At 41.9% G+C, this 23,640-nt stretch overlaps 1 protein-coding gene across 1 annotated transcript; it reads left to right on the plus strand.

Moving 5' to 3' along the window:
* The first annotated feature begins 1,830 nt into the window (after positions 1–1,830).
* On the plus strand, positions 1,831–23,320 carry LOC109911037 (PRA1 family protein 3). Its single transcript, XM_048606254.1, has 3 exons — positions 1,831–2,098; positions 20,919–21,136; positions 21,896–23,320. The coding sequence occupies exons 1-3, from the start codon at positions 1,923–1,925 to the stop codon at positions 22,072–22,074; spliced, it is 573 nt and encodes a 190-aa protein (XP_048462211.1). The 5' UTR covers positions 1,831–1,922; the 3' UTR covers positions 22,075–23,320.
* The last annotated feature ends 320 nt before the right edge of the window (positions 23,321–23,640 follow it).

Here is a 23,640-nt window from a genome sequence, read left to right on the forward strand (position 1 = left end):
TCCTATAAAGTGATGGTGTTGGGAATGTATGGGATTTTATTTCTCTCTGTGTTTTGAAATCTTTCAAATTATGTTATATGTAAATAGTTTGGGTTATTCTGTTTCATATACATTCCTTTTGCATAATAAAATTCTGTTTTATTGTTAAAATCAAATCTGCAGTGTTCTATGCTTGTGTTTCAGTGAAATACCACTTTGTTAAATAAAGAAACCAAAGTACCTGTATGATCCATTAAGCCAGATTTTGGTCTGGGGTCTGATGTGATGAGTAATAACATAAACTCATATCACCTTAACACGTAGACAACACTCCAACAACACTCAAGCAGCTTAACACCATGTAGGACAAAGTGGTGTGCTTAATTGGCACCCCATTCAACACCTTCAACATTCACCCCCTTCCCCGTGACTGCACATTGGCAGCAGTGTGTATCATCTACAACATAACTTCAAAAGCCATAACTTTTCCACCTAGAAGGACAAGGGCACCAATACATGGGAGGACAACCATCTGCAGGTTCCCCTCCAAGCCACACATCTTCCCAAATTGGAACTATTTTGTTATTTCTTCAATATCACTGGGTCAAAATCCTGGCACTCCCTCCCAAACAGCACTGTGTGTACATACCACATTGACTGAAACGTTTTAAGAAGGCAGTCCACCAATACTTTATCAATTGCAAATGGGAATGGGCAATAAATGCTGGCCTAGCCAGCAATGTTTATATCCTGTGAATTAAATTTTTTTAAAAAAGTATTATTTCATAGCTATTATACAGTTTTGCTGCTGTGGGAAGAGTGGGAAGAATTGTAATTCTCTTTCATATCCTTTAATTTCAACAGCAGCTGGGAGTGAAAGTGCATAGCTATTTTGAGTCACCAGTAATTCAAAGTTGTCGATTTCTTTTAATTCCTCCCTGCTGTTTCTATCAATAGTTAACACCATATGTTTCAAACAATATGTTTAATGGCTGCCACAGACTGTCTGCAAAGGCACAAATGGAATGCACATGACCACGGTAAGTGAGGCAGTACACTATGTACAAACAAGGAATAGTTCAAAACCCTTCATTTTGCAAACAGTGATTAACTCACTTGTTGCCCAATGCTAACTTTGGTATGTTTGGGTCTACCTGCCAATTTTTATGGTGTTCTCAAACAGATTCAAGAACAGCTTTTTCCCTGATTTATCAGACTTCTGAACTGACCTCCAAATGTTAATTTTGATCTCTCTCTCTGCACATTCTCTGTGGTTGTAACACTATTCTCCACTCTGTTTTGCTACCATGATGCACTTTGTATGGTACAATCTGCCTGAATAACATGCAAAACACCACTTGTCACTATATCTCAGTACATGTGACAACAATAAATCAAACTTAAACTCAACACTTTTCCTTGCATGGCCTCCTCCCACGCGAGTCAGCAAACCCCCACTGTTCCTGCCTCACATGGAGCTATTGCACAGTCTTGTCTGGAGCACTCTTGGTGCATCTCTCAGGCTAACTTCGCTCGCATGGATTTTTATGTTGTATTGTGGACTCCTGTAAAATGTAAGACCTTCAGGAGTATAGACTCCAGTTTCAGACCCACTGGAGTACACATGTATAGTTCTAATAAAAAAATAGATTTATAATTTTCATCCGTTTAATGATTTTACTTCATATTGATCGTGGCCTTGGAAATGTTTGCGGGGAGTGGGGGGGTTCAGCTGAATAAAGCTGCAATGTGCGGATCACAATGTTTGAAACCTTCACAAACTCTCCGGACTGTAACCGGCGGATGACTCCCTCTGGTGTTTTGAATCATCTATATATGTCCGAATGAGGCTGCAGTTTATTCTCCTGCGCGGCTCGGGTGGAGTCAGTGACGCCTCTTTAAGCGCCGCTGCTATTGAGCATTCAGTGCGGTAGCTGACTACCATGGAAGTACAATTCGCTCCCTTAAGACCTTGGGATGATTTCATTTTGGGTTCTGCCCGTTTCGCCCAGCCGGATTTTCGAGATTTAGCAAAATGGAACAATCGAGTGATCAGCAATCTGCTGTATTACCAGAGTAACTACTTGGTCATGGCTGTCTGCATCTTTGTACTGATCGGGTAAAGGAGCTCGTTTCTACCTGGGCCTGTAGTCTTCTCATTGTTTCAAACTTGTAGTGGGTGACGGGTTTTGGAGCGGCTGAGTAATGGGTTGGCGTACATTAACGCACATTCATTTGCTTAAGTTAGTTGCATTTGTGTAAATGTTGTAATAGCTTAAACGACCCCATAATTTTATAATGCTTGCATCATCAAGTTTTAATAGCAAGATGCAAGGGGCTGTTAAGCAGGGGCAATTTCATGTTCTGCCGAGTCATTTAAGTTTATACAGCAGGTGCCTCTGAGGAATGTTTGGTTTCTGTTTGCCAGTAAACGAATGGCTAGAGTTCAGCGACCAAAAGTGAACTGATTGTGTGAGAATCTTAAATTCAGGTCACCTATCTTCGGACAGGTTGCTAAGTCCTGGAAACTTAGTCAATTTATACATGCGTGGGATACGGACAATATGCTTTGACCGAGCATATCAGTAGGAAAGAAGTGTAACATTTGTAATGTTTGCTGATTTCCTGTGCGGTACAATATATGGAACACTGTCTTAATGCAAGTACTGATAAACTAGGATTTAATCCTATCTCCTCCAATCTATTATGTAACAATTTTAATTTTAGCATGAGTACGTGGAAATGAATTGTAAGAACGTTTTTGCCTATTACTTCTGTTTATTTTAAAAATCATCACAGCTTAGCCTATTGGTGTTAAAATAATTTATGATTTGATACCTTTCAGTCAATTCCTTAATCAAGCAATTGTTAAAAACTGAACCATGAAATTCTGCTCCATTATTTATCCCTGTGCTTGCTGATCTACATTGGCTTCTGATCAAGCATGGTATTGGTGTTTTTTTTAAAAGCAGTGCACATCCTTGGTTTTTAAATTTCCCCATGGTCTTGCTGTACCAAATCTCTCTGATATCCTCTGGCTCCTTTCCAAGCTATCTATCTACTCACCCTTCTCTAACCCTGGCCTTTGAACATCCCTGACTTTAATCATTGCAGCATTGGTGGTTGTGCCTTCAATTGCCTAGGCCCCAAACTACAGAATACCCTCCCTATATCTTTATCTTGCTATCCTCTTGAGAAACTTATAAATAGCAACCTCCTTGACCAGTTTGAGAACCACTAGAGTGCACTTACGTGAGAGAGTCTAAGATGCAGGAGCAAATGCCAGTTAATGTGATCAGTGATTGATCTGATGACTGTCGACTTTGCTTTACTGCCTTTCCTCCATAATGCTTGCTTCCCTTCCTCCGTAATGCTTGCTTCCCTTACAGTTTAAATGTCTATCTAAACCTTGAATATGCTTAATGACCGAAACTCTACAGCCCTCTTCGGTAAAGAATTCCAAAATTTACTCCCTCTGAGAGAGAACAGCCTCATCTATTTTAAAAGATTGACTCTTTATTTTCAGATTATGCCCCCTGGTCCTAGATCCTCCCAGAAGATGCAAAAACCCTCCACATCTAAGCTGTTAAGTGCCCTAAAAATCTTGAATGTTTCAATGTGGCCTAGACACTTTTTTGGAATAATGCATTCAATTAATGGCTGCCACAGACTGTCTGCAAAGGCACAAACGGAATGCACATGACCACGGTAAGTGAGGCAGTACAGTATGTACAAACAAAGAATAGTTCAAAACCCTTCATTCTTCAGCCATTCAATTCTGATCTCTCTGATATATGAAAGATAGTTAAATTTGAAAGGGTTCAGAAAAGATTTACAAGGATGTTGCCAGGGTTGGAGGGTTTAAGCTTTAGGAATAGGCTGGGGCTGTTTTCCCTGGCGTGTCGGAGGTTGGTGGTGACCTGTTATAGAAATTTATACAATCATGAGGGGCATGGGTAGGGTGAGTGGTCAAGGCCCTTTTCCCCCCAGGGTAGGGGAGTCCAAAGCTAGAGGGCATAGAGTGAAGGTGAGAGGGATAAGATTTAAAAGGGACCTAAGGGGCAACATTTTCACGCAGAGGATGGTACATGTATGGAATGAGCTGCCAGACGAAGTGGAGGAGGCAGGTGCAATTACAACATTTAAAAGGCATCTGGATGGGTATACAAGTAGGAAGGGTTTAAATGGATATGGTCCAAATGCTGGCAAATGGGATGAGATTAATTTAGGATATCTGGTTGGCATGGACAAGTTGGACCAAAGGGTCTGTTTATGGGCTGTAGAACTCTGACTCTATAACTTTGTCAGGCATAATTTCTCCTTTCATGAAGCCATGTTGACTGTGCCTTATCATATGTATTTCTAAATGCTCTGCTATTTTATCCTTTACAATAGCTTTTAACACTTTCCCAATAACACATTAACCTAACTGTTCTACAGTCACCTATTTTTAATTTTTTTTTCCTTTTTTTTAAACAAAATGTTGATGTTGACAAGGTCAGTTTTCCAACCTGCTGGGACTTTTCCAGAATCTAAGGATTCTTGGGAGGGTTACTATACGTGCATCCGCTATCTCGGTAGGTACTTCTTTTAATATCCTAGGGTGTATCCCATTGGGATACTGGACGTTAGCCCCATTAGTCGCCCTTCTACTTCTTCTCTAGTAATAGTCTTTGTATTTATTTCCCCTCCGTAAGAAGGTTCAGGGTGTGTATTGGTTGTTGGACCTAACTTCTTCATGGCTTGCTGACGTGTTTTTTTAAAATTATTTTCCTGTGTTTTTGTTTTTAGGATGCTAAAGCTACTATATAAAAACAAGTTCTACACCATGTTAGCATTAGGCTTTTGTCTTTTAGAGTGCTTTATAGTGATGCATGAGAGTTTAATTTATACTAATATATAAAATGTATTAGCTGACTGTATCTTACTAGGTGTCATTGCAAGAATTTGAAAGCATTCTTCCTTGAAATGATTCAGTGGCCACTTGAAAGATAACTTTATGTAATCAGGAGAGGTGGTGGTAATGTCACGAGACTAGTAATCCAGAGTCCTTAATGATCTGTGGGCATAGGTTCAAATGCAACCATCACAGGCAGTGAAGCTTAAATTCACTATCTTTTGAAACCTGAAGTCTAATGGTGATCATATTGATTGTCATAAAAACCCATCTAGATCATTAATGCCTTTTTTTTAGGGAATCTAATTTTCCATCATTACTTGTCGATTTTAAATGTGACTCCGAACCCACAGCAAAGTGGTTGACTCTCACTGCCCTCTGAAATTGCCTAGCAAACCTCTCCGTTCAAGGGTCATAAGGAATAGGCAATAGATGGGCATCACTGGCTGAGCCTAAATCCCATAAATGCTTTAAACAAAAATGTCATCACAAGTAACTGACATGGCCTGGTTTGTTAATTTTGAACCAAACCACTGCATAACCAGAGATTACTTCAGGTTTTGCTGTTTATAGCATGCTCTGCTTGATGTTTTATTGGTTTTCTAGATCCAGGGCATTTATGGCAAATCAAACCATTTCTTAAGGGATAAGTAGAGTTCCAAAACATTTTTGATTAAAAGTTCTGTTTTATATTCCCCTTGTGAAGGCACTGGCCGTGCTTCAGTGAAACATCCTTGAGGAAACTATCATGTCTTTCCTTGGCAAGAAGGGTTGATTTTTTAAAAAAAAAAATATTAAATGGAATATTACAGCATTCCTACTTAATGGTCATGTTGATTTATGAAGCAGGAATTGCAAGTTAGCAATTGGGATTGTTAACCTTGCTGCTTTCAGTTGTTAAACTAAGGCTCATTGAACCAATTGTACCTCCTTATTGTTGTCACAAAAATACCGAGAATAGTTAATTCAGCACACTGTCAAGTATTGAAACTTTACCTTTTTTGATTCAGTTCTATCCAGTCAAACAATCCCACTGAAGGGCCACAGACATTTATTGGAATCTGCTAAAATAATACTATGCATTGATTCTGTTTGCTTTGAGATAAAATAGATGTATTTTACTATTAATATTTAAAACGCTCTTGCTTAATGATTTCTGCAATATAAAAGGCTAGAGTAGCTACAGAACAAATTTTAACATTTTAATTACAGACAGTTAATCCAATGTCAGTGGTAGTGAAATTATTGGAAACATTGAGGGACATGATTAAACAATACTTTGAAAGGCAGGAATTGATTGAGTATAGTCAACATGGATTTGTTAGAGTGAAAGTCTATCTGACTGACTTTAATTGAGCTTTTTTGGAAAGGTGATAAGGTTATTCATAAGGGTAGTGCAGTTGATGTGGTTTGCATGGACTTCAGTAAGGTCTTTGACAAGTTTCCACATTGAAAGCCCATAGAATCTAAGGCAAGTTGGCAAACTGGATCCAAAATTTGGCTTCCAGATAGGAGGCAAAGGGTGATGTTGAGGGTTGTTTTGTGTCAGGAAGTCTGTGACCAGCAGTGTAATACAGGGATTAGTGCTGGGACCCTTGCTGTTTGTTAGGTACATTTAATGACTTAGATGTAACTGTAGAAGGTATAATTTAGTAAGTTTGCAGGTGACACAAATTGACAGTGTTGTTGGTAGTGAGGAGGATTGACTGAGGCTACAGTCTAATGTTGATCAGCTGGTAAATTGGGCAGAGTAATGGTAGGTGTAACTTAATCCTGCTAAGTGTGAGGTGACACAGTTTGGGGGACCTAATAAAGGAAGGATATATACAATAAATGGTAGGTCCCTGGATAGTACTGATGAACAAAGGGATCTTGGTGTACAAATCCATAGATCCCTGAAAGTGTCAGCACAGGTAGACAAGATGGTGCAGAAGGCATAATGGACACTTACCTTCATTAGCCAGGGTGAGAACATCGGAGCAAGGAAGTCTTATTACAACCTTATAAAACATTGGTTAGGCCATAGACTTTGTGCAGTTCTGGTACAACAATATTGGAAGGATGTGATCGTTCTGGAGAGCATGCAGAGGAGATTCACCAGGATGTTGCCTGGGATGGAAAGCCTGAGTAATGAGGAGAGACTGGACTGACTCGGTCTGTTTTCCTTGGAGCAGAGGAGGCTGAGGTGGGATCTGATTTGAGGTATGTAAAACTGAGAAATAAAGGAAGAATATATTGTGAGAATCGCTTCCTAGTGTCAGATGTGTCTAAGATCTGAGTGCGCAAGTTTAAGGTTAAAAGTAGTGACGACACAGTATGGAGCTGGAGAAGCACAGCAGGCCAGGCAGCATCAGAGGAACAGGAAAGTTGACCTTTCAGGTCGGGACCCTTCTTCAGAACGTCACCTTGCCTGCTGCTCTGCTGCCTGGCCTGCTCTGCTTCTCCAGCTCCATACTGTGTTGTCTCTGACTCCAGCATCTGCAGTTCTGGCTGTCTGTAAGGTTAGAAGCAAATGGTTTAGTGGGGATCTGAGGAAAACCCAGAGGGTGGGGTAAAAATATGAAATATTCTGTCTGAGGGGGTGGTGGAGGCAGGTACTTGCGTAGAAGCAAGTGGAAGAGCACTTAAGATGCCAGGGCATAGTAGACTATGGATCAAGTACAAGTAAATGAGATTAGCATAGTTTGGTATAGATGTGGTGGGCCAAATGACCTGCTTCTATGCTGCATGACTCTGACTCTGACTCTGACTGTGACTCTGACTCTAACACTTGCCAATACTCAGTTAGCTGAGAAGCCAAAATATTACTTGACTTATGGTCAGGCTGGACATAAATGCTTGCATGGCTGGGCATGACATCCAATAGTATGGTGAGAGATATGATTTTATTATAGACTTTTAGGTCTGATAGACGGCCCTTCAAGAACAGTGACCTAATCCTATATGTGGCCAAATGAGTGACAGCAACACCCTGGAGTGTTAAAGGACTAAGGTGTTATACAGTGGATGATTACATTAGGTAGGATGAACATTGAAGGCCATTTCAGTTCAGAACGATCAATGATCTGTTTTTTTTTCTCTATTTTAGTTTTAGAAAATCTACAGATTAGAGCAGTTTGGAGGAGACCTGCATTGGATTTGGGAGCATGACTAGCTGTCTAAGAAGACTTGGCGAATTTCTGCAGTGCCTGTTTAAATGGTGGTAGAGGAAGTGAATATTTGTAGATGTAGTGCCAATCAAATGAGCTGCTTTGTCCTAGGTGTTGTTGGAGCTGCAGTCATCTAAGCAAGTGGGGAGTATTCTATCACACTCATGACTTATCTACTAGGCACAATGGACAGCCTTTTGGGGAGTGAGGAGGCCATTACTCACTTCCTAGCTTTTAACCTGCTCTTATAGCCGCAGTGTTTATATGCTTTGTCCAGTACAGAGTCTGGTCAATGGTAACCTTCAGAATGTCAATAGTTGGGATTAGGCAATAGTATGTCCAGGGTGGTAGTTGGATGCTGTCTTGTTGAAGATGGTCACTGCCTGGCATTTAAGGTGTGATTGTTACTTGCCACTTGCCACTTGCCACTTGCCACAACAAGCCTTGATATACTCCAGGTCTTGCTGCTTTTGGACATAGACTGCTTCAATATGAGTTGTGAATCGGGCTGAACGTTGTGTAATCAGCAGCGAACATCCTTCCTGTGACCTTTTTATAATGCTTGGTAGGCCATTGATGAAACAGCTGAAGATGGTTGAACCGAGGGCACTACCATGAGGAACTGGATGGCTCTTGAGGTGCACTGGTAGTGTCCCCTACCCCTGAACTAAAAGACCCAGGCTCAAGTCCCACCTGCCCCAGAGGTGTTTTAGAGCATGTCTTACACAAGTTGATTTAACTACCCTGAAGAATTCCTGCAGAGATGCTCTGGAACTGAAATGACTGACCTCCAACAACCAGAAGCATCTTCTTTTTTGCCAGGCATGACTCCAACCAACAGGGAGATTTCCCAGGATTCCCATTGACTCCAGTTTTGCTAGGCCTCTTTGATGCCACACTCAGTTAAATGTGGTCTTGATGTCAAAGGCTGTCACTTTCTCACCTCCCCTCTGGAATCTTGCTCTTTTGTCCATGTTTGAACCAGGGTTGTAATGAAGTCAGAAGCTAAGTGGTCGTCGTGGCACACAAATTGATTGTGTGTGAATAAGGTGTTGCTAAGCAAACGCTATTGATAGCACTGTTGATACCTTCCATCACTTTATTGATAATTGAGATTAAACTAATGGAGCAGTAATTGCCTGGGTTGGATTTATCCTACTTTCATGTGTACAGGCCATACCTCTCAATTTCCCACATTGGTATGTACCCGACAATGTTGTAATTGTACTTGGAACAGTCTGACGTGGGTACAGCATATTCTGGAGCACATATCTGCAGTACTGTTGCTGGGATGTTATCTCGCCCATAATTGTTCAGTATCCAGTGCCTTCAGTATCAAGATGGATCATCTACTTGGCACTTCTGAAGATAATTGCAAATTCTTCAGCCTTTTCTTTGCACTGAAGTGCTGGGCTCCCCCATCCTTGAGGATGGGGATATTTGTGGAGTTTCTGTGTGCTGTACATTGATCCCAATGCTGTTAAGGAAGGAATTCCAGGATTTTTTTTTACCCGGTGACAATGAAGGACCGACAGTATATTTCCAAATCAGGATGTTGAGTGGCTTGGAGGGGAATTTGTAGATGTTCCCATGTATCTGCTGCCCTTGTCCTTCTGTGTGATAATGGTTGTGGGTTTGGAAGTTGCTGTCTCGGGATTTTTGGCAAATTTTCTGCAGGGTGTTTTGTAGCAGCATGTACAATTTACTACTGAGCTTTGGTGGTGGAGGAAGTGGATGTGAAGGCTTCTGCCAATATCATTCATGCCCATAAGCTGTTCAGTTACCCAGGAGCCAGTTAAATAGATGTTGCCTTTGGTATCCATGACTGGTCATTAATGCCAAAAACCAATCGGCTAACTGTCACTGGCTGAATCTCGTTTTGTACACACTCCCTGGTGCTGACCCACCTACAGATAGTCTCCCCCACTGTTTAAATAAAACAGCAGTGTAACACAACATACAATAAGTTTCATAAACTTGGTTTTCAAAAGTAAGCAATCCATTTGGAAATCCTTGGTTTTAAAGCAGTCCTTTACTACTTCATTCAAAAATACTTAAAGATACAATCTTCACGGTGTGGCCGTCTCCACCTGGTTTAACTCGGTCAATTCTGAAGAAGTTACTATCTTCTGAGCATTAGTATTCAAGATGAGTTTCTATTCTAATCCAGAGGTTGATAGTTGATGCTGCTGCTTAAGGAAGATTATGAAACTTCACTCTGTGAATGCTGCTTATTACTTGACATTGGTATATTCCATGAATTATCCAGAAGCTATCTGGATCAATGCATTTTTTAACTATCAATGCGCATCCTTCACACCCTTCATGCTGTTTCCTGCAAAAATTTGTACTTCCTGTGCAGATGATATGGTCTTCAAAATTTTATCTGCTTTTCTATGCAAATAACTTGTGTTTTTTTTATGTAAAGGTTCATAAGCTAGTCAAAAATGGATAGTTAACATGTTATCTAATGCAGTGTTATGTTCTGGAAACTTGGAGCTGTCTTTTCTAAACATATGTCATGAATAATAAGGATAATTGCAAGACTGCAACAGACCAGACACACTGGCACTCATTGTTTCCATTGGATTTGATTGCCAGAGATAGATGATGAATTCAACGCCGTGGAATGACAAGTGCCAGTATCTAGATAACCACCAATAGATAATTTTCCACCAATGGGAGTGGAGTTAACATTTCAATAGATTAGTTCATGTTTGCTGTCCCTACAATAGCTCCTTGGATACATGGTGTTTGAGAACTTTTTTTTAGTTTACCAGGATATCTTCAGAAATTGAAAATAACTCGGTGATTTTAAAAATCATAAAAATTAGACTACTCCATTACTGGAGGAAAGAAAAGCCAACTCACTCAGTTAAGTATTAACTCACTTGTTTTTTAAAAAAAAGTGCTGCACTTGAATCCCATAATTTGTGCACTGGGGGTTTCTCTGCATTTGTTCCCAGAGCTCTCTATCATGTGGCGTAAATGATTGTTGTAGGTGTTTTGCATATAACTGTTATATGCCTACGTTTTCTTGATCTTTTATGACACACCATTAAATCTTCTGCCAGCAAAACTCCAATTTGAAACTCAGGTGGGCATGTCCAACCACAATTGTTCAAAGGAGATTTAGGGGGGTAAAATGTTCTGTTTCCATTTTGGGAAAATTATCAGATGTAGCAGGAAATAACTATAATCAGGTTTTGCAATTTGAATTTTTACAAACTTTCTCAGTAAAATCTGCTCTATTTGCTGTTGGTTTTTTTTTTTCATTTTAGTCAAAGTAAAATCCTTCCCTGATTGTAAGTTCTTAAATATACTTGCGTGTGTGTTTGTTTGTCTTTTTTAAAAGTAGTTCTGAATTTTGAGGATATTTGTGTGTAAATTGATACTGGGGAAAACGGAGAGGTTGTTGGCTGCAATTTTGAGTCTGACCCATGGGTTGCAGCCAAAGGTTTGGCTTACTGTATTTTTTTTTTAAAAAAAACTATGGCTAGGCCAGCGTGTATTGCCCGTTCTTGTTTTTTTTAGGCAGTCGTGAGCTATTTTCTTGGACCCTGCAGTCCTTGAAGTGCAGGGATAATCACAGTACTGTTAGGAAGGGAGTTCCAGATGTTAATTCAGTGACGGTGGATAAACAGCAATTTATATTTCCAAATCAGGATAGGTGAGTGGCTTGGAGAGGAACTTGTGTGTGGTGTTGCTCCCATGCATCTGCTACCCTTTTTTTCCTCCAGGTTGATAAAGGTTGTGGGTCTGGAAGGTACTGTCTAAGAAGCCTTAATGAGTTGATAGTCACCAATCTTTTTTTTTTTAATTTCCGTATGCTTCCTTGGTAATGTGAAAACATGACTGATTCTAATTTTTGATGGTTGCAATAAGCGCAGAACTTTTTTTGTTTTCTCTCTTACTGTGGTGGTTTCTCTTTCTACACCCCACCCACATTTCCTATTATTGTAGTAATTTTTTTTTCCAGAATGGCCCATGATGATGGAATTTTTGTACAACTAACTTTTGCTGCTTGAGATTTGTGTTGGGGATAGAGTCAGTGACCTGCATACAGATTTACATTGGAGCTCCAGTGACAAACCTTCTTATTTAATGCTTAGCTGGGGAAGGTCGTACACATCTAACACTGCTCAAGCAGTTTGTCAGCGTGGGCGGTGAAGAGGCTGGGAGCTTGGGTGTAGTTGAGTGCCATCAACGTCTACATGAGAACTATTGCTTAACCCTCTCCTCTCCTCCCCGCAGTCCTTTTGTGTATTTGACTGGACAAAGTAACCCAGAAGTAGTTACAACTTCTCGTCTAAGTAGTGGATGTGATGTTACATTTCGCGTTTTGGTGTGTGATGTGTTACAAAAGGTATTTTCTTGCTCTGTTCTATCTTTCCTTTTCACTAAAAAATATTTTGTTCTCACTCCTTGCTTTGACCAAAGCATAGTTCTTCAGTAGTGACCAAAGATGAATTGGTAGGATGAGGAGGTTATGAGGGAAGTTTTGGTCCATATCCACTAGAGTTTATAAGAATGAGAGGAGGACTTTATGAAAATCCTTAGGGCACTTTGTGGTGGATGCTGAAAGGATGTAGGAAAGACCAGAATTGGGGGATGCTGTTTAAACTCAAGATCTCTCTCATATTTAAGGCTAATGAGGGATAAACATTTCTGACATTGACTTTCAAATGCCCACTGAAGGTACTTAATTGTATCAAGCCACTTAAAACAAAATTTTGTTTTTTCTTTATTCATTCATGGGATGAGGGCATTGCTGGCTAGGCAACACTTATTGCCCATCCCTAATTACCCAGAGGGCAGTTAAGAGTCAACCACATCGCTGTGGGTCTGCAGTCACATGTAGGCCAGATCAGGTAAGGATGGCAGTTTCCTTCCCTAAAGGACATTAGTGAAACCAAATGGGTTTTTCCGACAATTGACGATGGATTCACGGTCATCATTAGACTGTTTCACATATTTATTGAATTCAAATTCCACCATCTGCCATGGTGGGATTCGAACCCGGATCCCCAAACATTATCTGGGTCTCTAGATTAACAGTCCAGTGATAATACCACTAGGCCATTGCCTCCCCATCAAGGCATGAAACCAGGTGGACCGCCTGGCATCAATCAAGGCACCAGGAACAACAACAATCTCAGCCCTATCAATCCGAGAAAGATCTTTATTGTAACATCTGGCCACTAATGATGTAATTGGGACAGCTGTCCCATAGACTTATCAAACAACAGCTTGACGCCATCATTCTCACAGCATCAAACCTTACAAACAACATTCCAGACAAACACTGTCTCCATCCCTGGATATGTCCCATGATACCAGGACAAACCCAACAAAGTCAGTGACACCAGACCCCTTGATGTCTCATGGCATTGGATCAAACATGGACAAGGAAATTTTGTGCCCTGTCCTTGGATGATGAATCCATGTTCCTCCATGTTGAACAGCACTTGAAGGAAACACGGAGAGTGACAAGGGTGTAGAATATTCCGGGGTGGGGAACTTCAATGTCCATTACCAAGAGTGGCTCAATGGCAGCAGCACTACTCATCGAACTGGTCACGTCCTAAAGACAATAACCACCAAACTGTGTCTGTGGTAGGTGGTGAAGGAACCTACAAAAGGAAAACCTATTTGATTTCATCCTATCAATCTGAAGGGTACACTTCATTGTGTTGTATGGCACTACAACTGCTCAATAGGATAGGCTTTTAAACAGATCTAGCAACTTGGGACTGGCCATCAGCAGCAGTAGAATTGAGTTTCAATACAATCTCGTGACATAGCATATACTCTACCTTACAATTGCCATTAAGAAAAGGGCTTTAACCCTGGCTCAATAACGAGTGTAGGGAGGTGCGCAAGGAGCAACAACAGTCATGCCCAAAATTGAGGTGTCAACCTGGTGAAGCTACAAGACCGGACTACTTTTGTGCCAAATAGCATACACAGCAAGTGATGGAGAGGGTTCGGTGATTCCACCACCACCAACCGATCAGATCCAAGCTTTGTAGTCCTGCCACATCCAGTTGTGCATGGTGGTGGACAATATCGCAACTCACTGGAGGTGTCTGCACAGATCTTCTTTGTCGATGAATAGCGAGTCATTTGTGCAGAAGACCAGGCTAAAGCATTTTGCAACTGTCTTCAGAAGTTCCAAATAGGTGAACTATTCTGGTCTCCTCCAGAGGTCCCCAGAGTGTCTCAATGCCAGACTTTAGCCAATCAGATTCACTCCATGCAATATAAGTGGTGGCTAGAGGAAATGGATACTGTAAAGTTTAGGGGAGCTAATAGATTCTTTCAGTTGTACTGCAGAACATTTTGCACCCATAACCAAGCTGTGCTAGTACAGCAGCATCAGGGGCATCTACTGAACAATGTGGGAAATTAACCAGACATGTCATGTGTATGCAGATAACAACTCCAAACCAACCAATTTGTGCCCCATCAATCTCTTTCCCCCTCCATCTGTAAAGTGATGGAAGGTGTCATCAGTGCTACCAAGCAACACCTGCCTAGTAATAACCTGTTTAACACTTTTTTTTTGTTTTGATTTGGGTTCTGCCAGCGCCACTTGGCTGCCAACCACTTTGTCAAACATGGTCAAATGATCACTGTCACCTCTTTTGTTCAAGTGTGGCATTGTAGAGCTCCAGCAAACCATAGCTGATGGGAATTGGGTTGGAGGTGAGGGTGGAATGCGGGGAGCAGCTGGCAAATAACATTTGTCGCACAAATGCCAGCAATGAGCATCTTCAAAAAGAGAAACGGACCACTGCCTCTTGACATTCAGTGGCATTGCAATCACTGAATTCCCCCACTATCACGAATCCTGGTGATTATGATTGACCAGAAATTGTACTAGACCAGACATACAAATACTATAGCGATAAGAGCAGGTCAGAGGCTAACAATCCTGTAGTGTGTAACATTCCATCTGACTCCCCAAATCTTGTAAGCCATCTACAGGTCAGGAGTGTGAAATCTTGATACAGTTCAGGACAAAGCAGCCTGCCTGATTGGATATTGGAAATTGTGCCATTCATCCACCACTAGCTTAGTAGCGGCGTGTTGCATCTACAGGGTGTACTGCAAAAGCTCACCAAGGTTCATTAGACATCAAGCCCATGACCACTTCCATCTAGAAAGACAAGGGCTGCAGCTACATGGGAAACTTGCAAGTGGTGGCATTCCCTCCAAGCCACTGACTTGGAAATATTGCCATTCCTTCAGTGTCACTGGGTCAAAATCCTTCAAATCTCTCAGTAGCATTTTGGGGGTAATTAAACCAAATGGACTGCTGTGGCTCGAGAAGGCAGCTCACCACCACCTAGTCGGACAATAGCACTGCTGCCTCACAGTGCCAGGGACCTGGATTTGATTCTACCCTTGGGCAACTGTTGTGTGGAGTTTGCAGGTTCTTCCCATGTCTGCGTGGGTTTCCTTCAGGTGCTTCGGTTTGCTCCCATAGTGCAGAGCTGTGCAAGTTAGGTGGATTGGCCATGCTTAATTGCCCATTGTGTCCAGAGACATGCAGGCTAGTTGGATTAGCTATGAGATATGCAGGTTACCAGGATAAAGGAGGGGGTTAGGAATGATCTTTGGAAGTATCAGTACGGACTTGATGCGCTGAATGGCCTGCTTTTGCACAGTAGGGATTCTGTAATTCTATGAATGGAGCTGGGCAATAAATGCTGGCTCAGCCAGCAACACCCACATTCCAAGAATTGTTTTTAAAAATTCTTAAAATTCCTCGGGTTTAAAGCAGCTTAAAATAGTTTAAATATACGTCATGCCCAAAACGAGGCAGATTTCTAATTATGACCTGTTGATGTACTAGAGGCTTGAGAATTTTGGGACTCCTCAGAATAAATGTAAGAGACTAAAGCTGGGAGTGGTGCAAAGTAAAGTTGACTTATCTCCCATCCTATTGGAATCACACTTTCAGGAGGGATGTAAAGGCATTGGAGAGGAAAGATGCCCCCAAATGACTTCAAAAATTGTGAACATCTAGTTATGAAGATGGATTTAAGTTAGGACTCGCCTTTTTTTTTTAGGTGGAGGTTTGATCCAAGTTTTTAAAAATCATGAAGGGTCTGGACAGAGTACTGTAGATGAATAGTTTTCACTCAAAAGGATTGAGACCAAGAGAGCACTTTTTCTTAAAAAAAAAAAAAAAAAAAATTTTACTGGTTGAATTGTCAAGACATGATTGTATTGGGACGTGTGACTAAGAACAGAAGTAACCCATTCATTCAACCTCTTGCGTTTATTCCATCATTCAATAAGATCATGGTTGATCAGTTTGTATTTCAACTCCAATTACCCTTTTGACTGTATTACCTAAACCAGAATTAGGGGTGGCACGGTGGCTCAGTAGTTAGCACTGCTGCCTTGCAGCACCAGGGACCTGGGTTCAGTTCCACCTTCAGGCAACTGTCTGTCTGTGAGGAATTTGCACACCTCTCCCTGTGTCTGTGTGGCTTTCCTCCAGGTACTCTAGTTTCCTCCCAAAGTACAGAGATGTGCAGGCTAGGTGGATTAGTCAGGGGAAATGCAGGGTTACAAGAATAGGGTGGGGTGGGGACTTCTGGATGGGATGCTCTTTGGAGGGCCGCTGTGGGCTTGATAGGCTGAATGGCCTGCCCACACACTGAGGGATTCTGATTCAATTAATCTGCCTAATTATACTCTAAGTGAATCATTGGCATGTTTTACACTGCACGTGATTCTCAAGTCTTATCCATTTACTATTGCCTACTCTCCTATTATCTGATTTTAACCTTTTGTTTTCTAAGCTTGTTTTAAAGTACTGAACTATCATGCATTGTGGATGTTGAAAACATGTATTGTAGTGTGAAGCAGTAATCAGCAGAGTCTTCAGACTTGCTGATCAAGAAAAAGGATACCATTGTGAGCCATTCAGTCTTTGACCTTTTGACTGTTATGAGTTGTAATGCATGGGGGCACCAAGAGTTCCAAAGTCCCTTCCTGATGGTGGAGACTTGTGTGGTGCAGTCATTCCAATTTGCTAGAGTCATTTAATCTTTCTACCCTGTGAAATTACTATGAAATAATATTGCAATGTTGTATGAAATAGTTTATTCAATAATATCATGCAACCAGCCAGGAGAAACTCTTTTGGATGTTATGAAGTTTATATGAATTGTAAATGTAGTGGTGTTGAATCTTCATCCAAATGTGAATTGTGTCTCCATGTATGTGGTGCAATATGCAGAACATATTAATGAGGCAATCAAGAGAATGTTATTACCTGCATGGTGTTATAAGGTAATAGGATATTTTCCTGTTACGTTAACAATTTTGCACAATATCATTTAAAGTGTAATGTGTTCCTTTTTTGGTTTGTTTAAATGATTGTGGTTGGGCCACTGAAAAACAAACCGACACCACCACCTACCACCCCCTTGATCATGACCCCACCCCCGAGCACCAAACCATCATCTCCCAAACCATCCACAACCTCATCACCTCAGCTGACCTCCCACCCATGGCCTCCAACCTCATCGTTCCCCAACCCCGCACCGCCCGCTTCTATCTCCTTCCCAAAATCCACAAACCTGAATGCCCTGGTCGACCCATTGTCTCCACCTGCTCCTGCCCCACCGAACTTATCTCCAACTATCTGGACTCCATTTTCTCCCCCTTGGTCCAGGAACTCCCTACCTACGTCTGTGACACCACCCACGCCCTCCACCTCCTCCAGAACTTCCAATTCCCCGGTCCCCAACACCTCATCTTTACCATGGACATCCAGTCCCTATACACCTGCATTCCCCATACAGATGGCCTAAAGGCCCTCCGCTTCTTCCTGTCCCACAGGCCCAACCAGTCCCCCTCCACTGACACCTTCATCCGCTTAGCCGAACTCGTCCTCACCCTGAAAAACTTCTCTTTCAATTCCTCCCACTTCCTACAGACAAAGGGGGTGGCCATGGGTACCCGCATGGGCCCAAGCTATGCCTGCCTCTTTGTAGGTTACGTGGAACAATCCCTCTTCCGTACCTACACTGGCCCTAAACCCCACCTCTTCCTCCGTTACATTGACCGTATTGGCGCCGCCTCGTGCTCCCACGAGGAGCTCGAACAGTTCATCCACTTCACCAACACCTTCCACCCCAACCTTAAGTTCACCTGGACCATCTCTAATACCTCTCCCTCCTTCCTGGACCTCTGTCTCCATCTGGGGCAACCACCTAGAAACCGATATCCGTTTCAAGCCCACTGACTCCCACAGCTACCTAGAATACACCTCCTCCCACCCACCTTCCTGCAAAAATGCCATCCCCTATTCCCAATTCCTTCGCCTCCGCCGCATCTGCTCCCAGGATGAGGCATTCCACTCCCGTACATCTCAGATGTCCTTGTTTTTCAAGGACCACAACTCCCCACCCACCCACCCCCGTCCCCGGTGGTCGAGAACGCCCTCGACCATGTCTCCCACATTTCCCGCAACTCATCCCTCACACCCCGTCCCCGCAATAACAACCAAAAAAGAATCCCCCTCGCCTTCGTGTACCACCCCACCAACCTCCGGATCCAACGCATCATCCTCCGACACTTCCGCCATCTGCAATCCGACCCCACCACCAAAGACATCTTTCCCTCCCCACCCTTTTTATCTGCTTTCCGGAGGGACCACTCTCTCTGTGACTCCCTTGTCCGCTCCACACTCCCCTCCAGCCCCACCACACCCGGCACTTTTCCCTGCAACCGTAGGAAGTGCTACACCTGCCCCCGTACATCCTCCCTCACCCTCATCCCAGGCCCCAAGAAGACTTTCCACATCAAGCAGCTGTTCACCTGCACATCTGCTAATGTGGTATACTGCATCCGCTGTACCCGTTGTGGCCCCCTCTACATCGGGGAAACCAAGCGGAGGCTCGGGGACCGCTTTGCAGAACACCTACGCTCGGTTCGCAATAAACAACTGCACCTCCCAGTCGTGAACCATTTCAACTCCCCCTCCCATTCCTCAGATGACATGTCCATCCTGGGCCTCCTGCAGTGCCACAACGATGCCACCTGAAGGTTGCAGGAACAGCAACTCGTATTCCGCTTGGGAACCCTGCAGCCCAATGGTATCAATGTGGATTTCACAAGCTTCAAAATCTCCCCTCCCCCTACCGCATCCCAAAACCAGCCCAGCTCGTCCCCGCCTCTCTAACCCTGTTCTTCCTCCCACCTATGCCCTCCTCCCACCTCAAGCCGCACCCCCATCTCCTACCTACTAACCTCATCCGGCCCCCTTGACCTGTCCGTCCTCCCTGGACTGACCTATCCCCTCCCTAACTCCCCACCTTCACTGGCTCCATCCCCGCCTCTTCGATCTGTCTGTTTCCTCTCCACCTATCTTCTCTATCCCTCTTCTATCCGCCTCCCCCTCTCTCCCTATTTATTTCAGAACCCCCTTCCCCTCCCCTCCCCCATTTCTGATGAAGGGTCTAGGCCTGAAACGTCAGCCTTTCTGCTCCTATGATGCTGCTTGGCCTGCTGTGTTCATCCAGCTCTGCACCTTGTTGTCTTGGATTCTCCAGCATCCGCAGTTCCTACCATCTCTCTCCACTACACTTTTTTTTTGCTGCTCTTGATGTTTATAACCCCTGCTGCAAATATCAGATGATATTTGTAACCAAAGCCAACAATGGGCTTTCTTACTTTACTATGTCAGAAGTCACGTGACACCAGCTTATAGCCCAATAGGTTTATTTGCAATCACAGGCTTTTGGAGCGTAGCCCTTTTTTGTCAGGTAAAGTGAGAGAGAAGGCATAGAGATCAAAAGATCATACAAAAGGTGTAAGTTGAATAATAAGTCTCTGCAGGTGGTTACAAATGTCAGCCAGTGTGAGTAAAGTGTCAACAGCTGAATAACAATTAAACGGATGACCTATAATCTGACTAAAAATAATTATCTCTGCCTCATTTAATTTTTTCGTGTGGTGCTAGAGATGAACCAAATGAGTGGAATAACATGTTAAGTACAATAGTTACATGCTGAGGGTCTATCCAAAGTAATAAGTAATCCAAAACTGTACAAACTAAGGTGGAGACCCCATAACAAGTTATCAAGGTGATGGTGTCAAGTCAGGACACTAAGGAAGATTTTTGCAGATACAGAAGTGTGATGGGGCCACTTTGTAGTACAACGTGAACTCAAGATCACAGTTGAGGCCATCTTCATGGGTATGGAACTTGGAACTTGGGGGCACACTATTATAAATTTAGCATCATCCAATTAGTGCTAATTAATCTCCTTGTAAAGAAACATTTAGAAAATATTGAGAATAGTATGATTTTTCTTTGTTTGAGAAAGATTTTAGCTCAACTGGCAATGGGGGGGGTCTTAGCTTAGATTTGAGGCAATCATGAAAGTATGAAGAGGCGGCAAGTGGTGGGGGATTTGATAAAAATACGTTAAAGGATTAAATGGTAGATAGGTGATGACCAGTATTTAAAGTAATGTTTGGTTTTTAAAAGCATACATTTACTGTGAGTCTAAGTATTCAGAGGGTGGTGAATTATTGGAACACTTTACCTCAGGGCTGTGAAAGTTCAGTCATTAAGTAAGTTCAAGATAGAGATTGACTGACTAGAAAATCTGTCACTTATGACATCAAGGCATATGGAAATAGTATGGCAATCTAGCATTGAGATGGATGATCAGCCATGATTGAGAATGGTGGAGCAGACTTACTAGGCTAAATAGCATAATACTGTTTCTATGTTCCAAATAAGGAATATTCTTGATTTCTAGATGAACATTCCTGCCTTTTTTATTTGAAAGCTTTCTAAGATTGAACTTTGAATTTTAAACTTTGACTTTGTTATTTTACTTTCTTTGTTTTGGTAGGTTTTTGAGCCCCTTGGAGATCATCCTTGGAGGAGCAGTGGTGGTGCTGATATTCATGGGTTCCATGTGGGCTTCTGAAAATAAAGCAGCAATTGGTCATTTCAAGCGTCGGTACCCAACAACGTTTGTCTTGAGTATCTTGCTGATGAGCTACTTTTTCATTTCCATTGTCGGGGGAGTGATGGTTTTCTTGTTTGGAATCACTTTACCGTTGCTTTGTAAGTAATGTCTCTGTCAATTTAAAAGTGATTTAAAGCCAGGCAAAAGGCAACTGTGTGCCAGAAATATAACACGATCCCTGATTAGAAGATGCAGTGCCCATTGTGAAGCAGGATGCCTTTGTTTCTTGGTTATTACTGACTTGGCTGATCTTGTGCTCCAGTGGGAGTGTTGAAACTAACATTAAACCAGGCAGGCTTAGTGCTTCTGACTGCTGACCTGGGGCAGCATTGTGGTTCAGTTAGCACTGCTGCCTCGCAGTGCCAGGCACTTGGGTTCAATTCCAGCCTTGGCGACTGTGCAAACTCCACACCCATTCTGTCCCCTTGGCTGTGTGGGTTTCCTCTGGGTGCCCCAGTTTCCTCCCACAGTCCAAAGATATACACGTTAGGTAGATTGACCGTGCTAAATTGCACAGTGTCTGGAGATGTGCAGGTTACGTGAAATAACCACGGGAAATGCAAGGTTACAGGGATAGGGCGGGGTAGGGTAGGGAAGTGGGTCTGGGTGGGATGCTGTTCGAAGGGTCAATGTGGGCTTGATGGGCCGAATGGCCTGTTTCCATGTTGTAGGGATTCTATGATTCAATTAGTCAATGTGGGAAGTCATTGTTCTGGATCTTGAATGAGGAGAAATTAGGAATCTATGATTTCCTATCTAGAACTTGCTTAGTGAACCTTTTGAATGTACTTAGTGTTTTTAACATAAGCCAGAAATAAACTTGATGTGCATTCAATTTAAACTTTTACATATTTTAGTGATGTTTATACATGCTTCTCTGCGGCTTCGTAACTTGAAGAACAAGATTGAAAACAAGATGGAAGAGGTTGGATTGAAGAAGAGTCCCATGGGTATCTTTCTGAATGCACTTGGTCAGGAACAGGAGCATCTCTCTAAATTTGCAGACATATTGGCAGCTCAAAGTAAAGACAAATAAGGAACAGATTAATTATTTTGCATCTTTAACTTTTGTATATGTTGTGCAGTATTCCTGGAATAACCTTTTGCAATGTGCATACACATTGATGTGATGCTCAATTGTCAGGAATTCCACAGTTAAAAACGTGTGTTTCTTTTTGTTTATTTGCAGAGTGAACTGTACTGTAGAAACAAACACTTTGATATTGTGCCGGACATGCGTTTTTTGGCTTTATGTAGTTCAAAGTTTTTTTTTGTTAATTAACTGATAACTAACATGCCACTATTACAATGGTTCATCTGGATGACAAGTATATGTGAACACTTCTTTTGTTGTGGTGTTGAGCTTGATTCTGTTAATTAGTTAAAGTTACTGTTTTTCAGAGTTTAAGGATACGTTTTGTTCATGGGTATTTAAGAATCAGGATATATAAGCCTGAATAGATGGTGAAATATGGAAGCATTGTATGACCTCTTCACAAGTTTCCAGTTGCCATTTCTAATGTAGAAAGTTCCGCATTCTTATGTTTGGTATGATCTTGCCTTTAGAATATAAACGTTTTTGTATTTGGTTTTTTTTTGACTTATAGCTATATGATAAATTATTTCATCTTTAAAATGTGTATTCGGTTGACTTTGAGGCCTGCCATTAACTGTAATAGCACAAATCACTGCAAAACTGGATTCACTATTAGAAGAAACCTCGGAAGCCACACTACCAGGGACAATGTCAAGCATATGCAATCTTGCCTACTTTTACTAAATCTGAGCCTGGGGAAAAATGGATTTAAGAAAAACATGTCTTTGGGGAGTTCAGCTCATTTACTAAAGCAGCTGTTGCAGTTGCACAACTATTTTACAGCTGCTAGGATATTTGGCAAACAGTTGTATCTGATATTTAACTCTGCAGAACCAAAGATATGCAACATCTCTTGCATGCAATAAAGGCTACTTTAAATTGTTCGTGTTGCATTCTAATTTTTTAATAAAACTGCTGTCATTTACAAAAAAAAATTCACCACCAATTGGAACTGTATATATTTATCTCAGATGAGCTAGACAGCATTTATCGATTCATAACATGCCTCCGTTTTGTTCTTTTAACTACTACAATTGTGACAGATGTTTATATCTCTGTACGATAATTTTACTGTTAATACATCCATCCCAATTGTTATGGCAAGACTGGATGACTTCTATCTGTGTAATTTCCTATGTACTTTAAGAGGATTCAAAGCTGCTAATACACTAACACTTGAACAGCAGACTTGCAATTTGGTGTACTTCTTCCTCCTTAGCGCTGTCTAATTTTCCCTCTCCCAAATATCACCTGACTTCACCCCTGCTGAAATATTCACTCTTGTCTTGGTATTCCATCTGACTGCATACTCTATGCTTTGAGCTCATTCAAAACTCTACCGCCCGTGTCCTTACCGACACAAAGTCCTGCTTCCCTATTGACCCTGTCCTTATTGTCCATTTATTTTTGTGTAGCTTTATGACCACATGCATGAGTTTGGATTGAAGATAGGCTGCTCAAGGGAAAGCAAGATCAAGAACTATCATTAGCGTTGGGCTTTTTAAT

The sequence above is a fragment of the Rhincodon typus genome, chromosome 16, assembly GCF_021869965.1.
Source record: "Rhincodon typus isolate 14 chromosome 16, sRhiTyp1.1, whole genome shotgun sequence".
Taxonomy (NCBI): domain Eukaryota; kingdom Metazoa; phylum Chordata; class Chondrichthyes; order Orectolobiformes; family Rhincodontidae; genus Rhincodon; species Rhincodon typus.